This window comes from Capsicum annuum, chromosome 6 (assembly GCF_002878395.1).
Source record: "Capsicum annuum cultivar UCD-10X-F1 chromosome 6, UCD10Xv1.1, whole genome shotgun sequence".
Classification (NCBI taxonomy): domain Eukaryota; kingdom Viridiplantae; phylum Streptophyta; class Magnoliopsida; order Solanales; family Solanaceae; genus Capsicum; species Capsicum annuum.
In genome coordinates, this window is record NC_061116.1 from 27,772,697 (window position 1) to 27,779,066 (window position 6,370).

The 6,370-nt window shown below is 33.8% G+C and overlaps 1 protein-coding gene across 2 annotated transcripts; it reads right to left on the reverse strand.

The window, feature by feature from the left end:
* Positions 1–1,042: 1,042 nt before the first annotated feature.
* Positions 1,043–5,746, reverse strand: LOC107873501. 2 transcript variants are annotated; one of them, XM_016720364.2, is made up of 5 exons: positions 5,520–5,746; positions 4,275–4,378; positions 2,411–2,492; positions 2,259–2,320; positions 1,043–1,445 (listed from the first exon to the last, which is right to left on the reverse strand). In XM_016720364.2, the coding sequence occupies exons 1-5, from the start codon at positions 5,559–5,561 to the stop codon at positions 1,199–1,201; spliced, it is 537 nt and encodes a 178-aa protein (XP_016575850.1). In that variant the 5' UTR covers positions 5,562–5,746; the 3' UTR covers positions 1,043–1,198. The 2 variants fall into 2 exon arrangements, with proteins under 2 accessions (XP_016575850.1, XP_047270650.1); XM_047414694.1 differs by lacking the exon at positions 2,411–2,492 and having other exon boundaries at positions 4,319–4,378; positions 5,520–5,731.
* Between the last annotated feature and the right edge of the window lie 624 nt (positions 5,747–6,370).

The window sequence follows — 6,370 nt, forward strand, 5'->3', positions numbered from 1 at the left end:
GTACTTCAACCCTTCTCAGACCTTGCACTGGGGTGTGTATGGGTCAGGTTGGTTTGATTTTTTATTGAATAAAAATCAAATCAATTATGTTGATTTATCAAAATTATAAACCAAATCAAACCAACATATAATCGATTTTTCCAGTTTAGATTTTAGTCAGTTCTTACAATTTTATTTTTTTTTTGGTTTTTTCAGATTTTCTCGATTTTTTTTTATAATCTTTATTTTTTACAATTATATTGTGATTGAACACTAGATCAGGTAGATTTTCACTCGTGCTAATGATAAAACTCAATTATGAAAAATCGAGGAGTTAAAAACTCTCTTAAAACTAAAAAGTAAGATGAAGAGTGAAATATATATATATATATATATATATATAGATTATGTTATATATTATGTTGGTTTGATTTGAGTTCGATTTGACTTTTTTTTGTTAACACCAAACCAAACTAAGAATAGTCGGATTTTTTTTTTCAAACGCCAAACCAACCAAAACAAACTTTTCTCAGTTTGGTTTGATTCTTCGATTTGATCTGTACACCCCTACCCTGCACATAGCAAAAGCTTTAGTACACCAAACTGGCCTTTTTACATTACAAAAACATTTGATTTACAAATCCATGGGTTGCCTGGGAAATCAGTTTAGTGATAATAGCAGGTGCTTGTGTGGATTAGACCTTGTGCCACTATAGATGCAACCTTCCGAGAATGTTCAATCGACCAATAAATTTCTAAATTTGCAGATCCATCGAAATTTGAAAAAAAAAAAAAACTTGTTGGCGATTAATTTTTATGATAAAAAATATGAAATTATGAAAACTCAAAATCTCATTTATACTCCTCTTCAAAATCCACACGAAGTGTGATGCAGGATTTAAAGATCATTCGACTTTCATTATCTTAAATTTTGTTTTAATTGAAGTACGAATATGTTACTATTCAAAGAATTTTAAACCGTTTTCTATTCTAAGTCGAAAGACCATGAAATTTATCTAAAATACTAGACACAAGGAAGCCGAGGATCATGACAATCCAGAAGTAAAAAATGGCTAATATAATTATACAACATAACTCCAAATGAGAATATAATTTAGGATCAACATAGATCCACAAGACTAATGTTACCATTGCTCAGCAAAAATTGATAATACAGAAATTTTCCAAATCAGTACACATAATCACCTTTAAGTTATACTTACCGCATTTTATTTTGCGACTTTGGAGGTTTGAGTACACTCCAGTCAGGTCTATGTGGCTTTTTGAAACTCCGGCTACTACTCTGTGATGACGTTGGATTGTCCAGAGCTCTCTTATGTGATTTGTTTGAATACTGCGCCTCAGAGTATGTATCCCGTTGCTTCCTTGTAAGATCTTTGTTAGCCTCATCATACGAGTCGTTCAGGTCAGTGTTTTCAAACCCACATTTTGATGTTCCATTTTCTCTGTGGCAATGAACAGTAAGTAGTTACAGAGCTGAGAAAATTTCAGCCATCTACGGGTTAGCGAGTCAGTTAGCACGTGAAGATATTTGGTATAAATAACAGCTGAACTCCACAACTCTACTCAAAAGACAAGTGATATTCAACGTATGTAGGACACACAAATTATTGAAATGCACCCAATTGACATACTCCCTCAGTCCCATTTTATGTGATAATGTTTAACTTGGCCTTAAGTTTAGGGAGAAAGACAGACTTGGAACTTTGTGGTCAAAAACAAGGCATAGATATCATCTCATTAAGGTAAAGTGAAGAGTTCAAAGATAAATTTTTCTAAATATAGGAATGTGTCATTCTATTTTAGACAGACTGAGAAGGGAAACGTTGTCACATAAAACAGGGGAGTAAAATATCTAGCAATCAAGAAATCAATAATAATTGGGACAAAAGATGCCAGCGTAACTTACATCTCTTAAGACGATTTCCCTATTTTTATTGACCATTTGATTTATATATTGTGTTTATCCTTTTACATAATTTCTTTATGCGATCTTTAACACTTCATCGTAAAGATCTTTACAATATATCACCAATTATCATCTCCATGGAACCAAAGGGCATCGGTCAGGAAGTTTCAACATATTCAGCACAACAAATACACTAGGAGGAAGTAAGTTTTTACTTATCAATGAAAAAGATGTGAAATGATAAAGGTCAAGATATTTATACTAAGGAGTAATGGGCCGTAAGCTCACTGCATAACAATATGCACAAAATAGAAAAGGTTACAATGTAAACTTTAAGCATCAAACTGACCTTTTAGAAATCCTGTCACTCATCTCCGGAGAACAAGCAGCAGAACCTTCTTCACTCAATTTCTACCAAGACAAGTTTTTCATGAGACAGACAGGAGAGTAGGAACTGAACAGTCTTAAAAGTATTTTAGGTCTTGCAAACCATATACTCACATCAATAGAAGGATTAAAACCTTGAAAAGACATTCGACCCTTTACAGCCCCAGGGTGGGGATCCCCTTCCATTATGATAACACTTCATGTGAAAAGAAAAAAATAAAAAAAAATCTGAGGAAAATCTTAGGATAAAACAACAGCAAATATGGAAATAATGCAAAAACCACACGTCTTTGAGTGGCAAAAACCTAGTACTTCTATCCGAACAGAAATGTAATGAGTAGTCCTTCCAACTCCTCCCCCCCCCCCCCCCCCTCCACCCAAACCTATAAATAATATGATGAGCTATTTTTGCAATGGATATGGTAGTCGATATTAAATTTGAACCACAGCACAGTCACACAGTTCCAATAAGCTTCAAATTTGTAAAAAAGATTATCATAAAACAAATTATTACTCCCTCCATCCCAAACAGATTTCCCAAAATTTTACTCCCTCCGTTCAATTTAAGTGTCTTAATTTGACTAGGCACAAAGTTAAAGAAATTAAGGGAGACTTTTGAATCTTGTGGTCTTAAATTAAAGATGTGTGTCATCCTTTAAATCTTGTGGTCTTAACTTGCCATGTCGACTGTGGAATTGGAAAACTTACTAAATATGAAATGAGGCACGATTTTTGGGACAGACCAAAATGGAAACTAAGACACTTGAATTGGGATGGAGGCTAGAGGGAGAACTTTTTTGCATTAGGCTCACAAAGGTGACACAATTTTTTACATTAAAATAACATCCGATATATCTTATAAAGTATCTTAATCTAGTGGAAGGAAAAGGTTAGTTTAAGATAGCTTCCGGGGGGCCCACTCAAAAAATCACTTGCTTGTGATTACAACCATTCCCTGAAAAGGATGAGTGTGGATGCAATTCAGCTTGATAAAAGAGAGATTTTATTAGTTCTAAATGCAAACAAAATCTACAGGAAAAAGTTATATGAAGTCAGCTTTTCTCAACTGGACAAATATACTATTTGAGCAGCCTAAACATGATACATCTTCCATTCTAGTGCTATTCGAGCACTGCAAAGAAAGAAATACATTCTTCTTAGTATAATTACCATTTAAAATTTACTGAGTTACTCCTTTATGTGCCCTTAAAATGATAGTGCTCAGGAACAACCTAAATCTGGGCAGCAAGCTTAATACTAGCTAGAAAGGAGAAATCTAGTTTCAGTGGTATTAAAATTGATCCAGCTCTAAACAAAATCCAAATTAGACTCTGTCCAAGGAAAATGTAGAGTGTAATCCTGGACGAGCCTTGGTCTCAAAATAGAAAGTGCAAACTCAAAAAGTGGTTTATGCTCTTATTTCACACCAAAATGTTATTTGTCGAAACTCATGCCTTCCACCCCAATGTGTTCAAGATGCCAATTCACTAATTGATTCCTTTCATTACATTTAGGACAGACCAAGAATATGTATAAAGGAAGTGAGATGTCATATCAAAAAGTGAACAAGATGAAGATAGGGCAAGAATTCTTAGGCGAAATAAATAGAGGCAAGGTCTCCCGTTTAAACGAGCTTGCTAGTTTAAGTGAGAATGATAACATCAGCTCAGTACACTCTTTTTTCTAGGTCAGCCCTCTTTCTTCTCTTTATATTCTTTAACATGTATCAAATTCCTCATATCTTAAAGCTGGTACTATTGTACAAACTACAACAATTTTCAGCACAGAATAGCTCCTCATTAAAAGATTTCCAAAGGTAATTAAAGACTTTTAGAGTATAATTATGATCATATTTCCATATTTCACTGCAAGCAAAAGTCAATATTAATCCAACTAAAGCCACGACTCAAATCTCAAGACTTCCGAATATCCTAGGCCAAATCTCATCAATTTAAAAACAAAATAAAAAAAAAAATACCATCTTTTGGGAGCACTAGAGGAGGGGAAGTTTCCATCAGTTACCACTTCTTTATCTTCTTCTTTCTTAGGCTTTTCCTCTCTTAGAGATGCCCTTTGCATAAACTGCAATTAAAAAACACCAAAAACCTTTAGACAACAGGACAACAATTACGCATCAATCCCATATACTCAGTGTCAGCTATATGAATGTTTTGTACCCCATACTGCTCTATTCAGAGAAATCATCAAAGATAGATTTCTTTTAAGGAGATTTAACCTAAATAGCCGTCTACACAATTGATTAAACTAAACATAGCTGGCAGATGTATAATATGTGTATGATCATGGATAATGAATACACAATTTATGTATACCTATTAGAAAAAATAAACAGTAAATTTAACCAGCTATTCACATAGAAGATCCATTTTTTATAAATTACAACAGCCCTGTTCCTTAATCTTGGGTCGGGACAAGCTATGATTAGCAAAACTCCGATATACGAGAGTTAGCAAAAACCCTCAAAAAAAGTCAATAATTTACAAGAAGGGCTAAATACCATGTTGAAACAATTATGTAAAAACAAAAAAGCCTCAAAACCCAGTTCAATATTTCTTCTTTATTCAATTTACAAACAGAGTAATGGCACCAAATTGAAAGTTATTTTTCCTATAAGGAGATCCAACCTAAAAGCCATCCACCCAATTGATTAAACTAAACATAGCCGGCAGATGTATAACATGTATATGATCATATATAGTCAGGGTTATGTATACAGAAAATATAAATAGTAAATTTGCCCAGCTATTCGCATAAAGATCCCTTTTTTAAAGTTGACAATAAATTACAACAATCCTCTTCCTTAATTTTGGTGTTGGGATCAATTATGCTTAGTAAAACTCCCATATGCAAAGTTAGTAAAAACCTTTAACAAACAAAACAGTCTGAAGCACTAAAACTACCGTTATGCACGAAATCCAAGGAATTTCCAAACCACAAGGATCTATTGCAACAGCCTTATGCAAGAGATTGTTTCCAAAGCTTGAACCAGTGAATCCTGGTCACGTGACAACAATTTTACCAATTACGTCAAGACTCCTAAAAGCATTCAACTAAAGTCGATAATTTACAAAAAGGGCTAAATAACAAATTGAAAAACTTATGTCTAAGAATCAAAAGACCTCAAAACCCATTTCAAAACTTCTTCGTTATTGAATTTACACACAGAATAAAGGCAAAAAATTTAAAGTTCTTTATTTTTTACCTTCAAGTTCCTCAAGGTACCGGATAGTTCACGCTTGGCCATTCTGAATTTTGGGGCACGTCAAAATTGAACTTACTTTTATTCACTTGCTGTTCTTGAATTTCCAGCAGAGTGAAGGCGACGGCGACAGCTGCGAGCAAAACTCGAAATGGCTGCAAAAAGGTGAAGAGCCGAAGAGGTTTTTTCGTGGGTGAAGGGATTTTTCTTCAGTTTGAAATAACAGATTTGTCCCTAGTTCTAATGGGAGAAGGGTTCATAATTGGGCCTGCCTGTCCATGTTTCAATGATAGCCCAATGTAAGATTTAACTTGGGTGATTTGCACAGATAGCCGCTTGGAGGACCATCTTTTAAATAATAGCATAACGTATAAACAGATATTTAAATTTAGTTTTAACTGAGAAGTAAGTACTTCAACTTTGGGTGTGCGTATATAGACACCTTAGTTTGGTTTCCACTGGCAACTGAGTACTTTAAATTGCCCCTACTATTTCTCATGAACACCACAAAAAACCGTTACATATAAATTTTGGAGGTGTCTAGATGATTATTTTGTAAGCTTATATACTCAATTAAAACTGTGGGAATGAGTCGAGGTGTCTAGATGTGCATATTTAAGTATGAATATTTAGCTATCAATTGATGTCAAGTTAAAGTATCTATTATCTATGTATTATGCCTTAAATAATAGCCCAATTTATACGGTACTTAATATTTAGCAGATTCAAGATCAATTCAAACTTACTTGACTAAAATTGAAATCTCAATATAAAATTTGAAAGTTCAGATATATGGATCTAAAATAGGAGTTTGTCAAGCCTTACTTCAAAATCACATGTTTGAAGTCAGTAAT

Excerpts from the sequence above, each read along its gene's own strand:
- LOC107873501 (XM_016720364.2), bottom strand. The coding sequence starts at position 5,561 with ATGGCCAAGCGTGAACTATCCGGTACCTTGAGGAACTTGAAG. Across the intron at positions 4,379-5,519 it reads GTACCTTGAGGAACTTGAAG|TTTATGCAAAGGGCATCTCT; the intron begins GTAAAAAATAAA and ends TTTTAATTGCAG. Across the intron at positions 2,493-4,274 it reads TCTAGTGCTCCCAAAAGATG|TGTTATCATAATGGAAGGGG; the intron begins GTATTTTTTTTT and ends TTTCACATGAAG.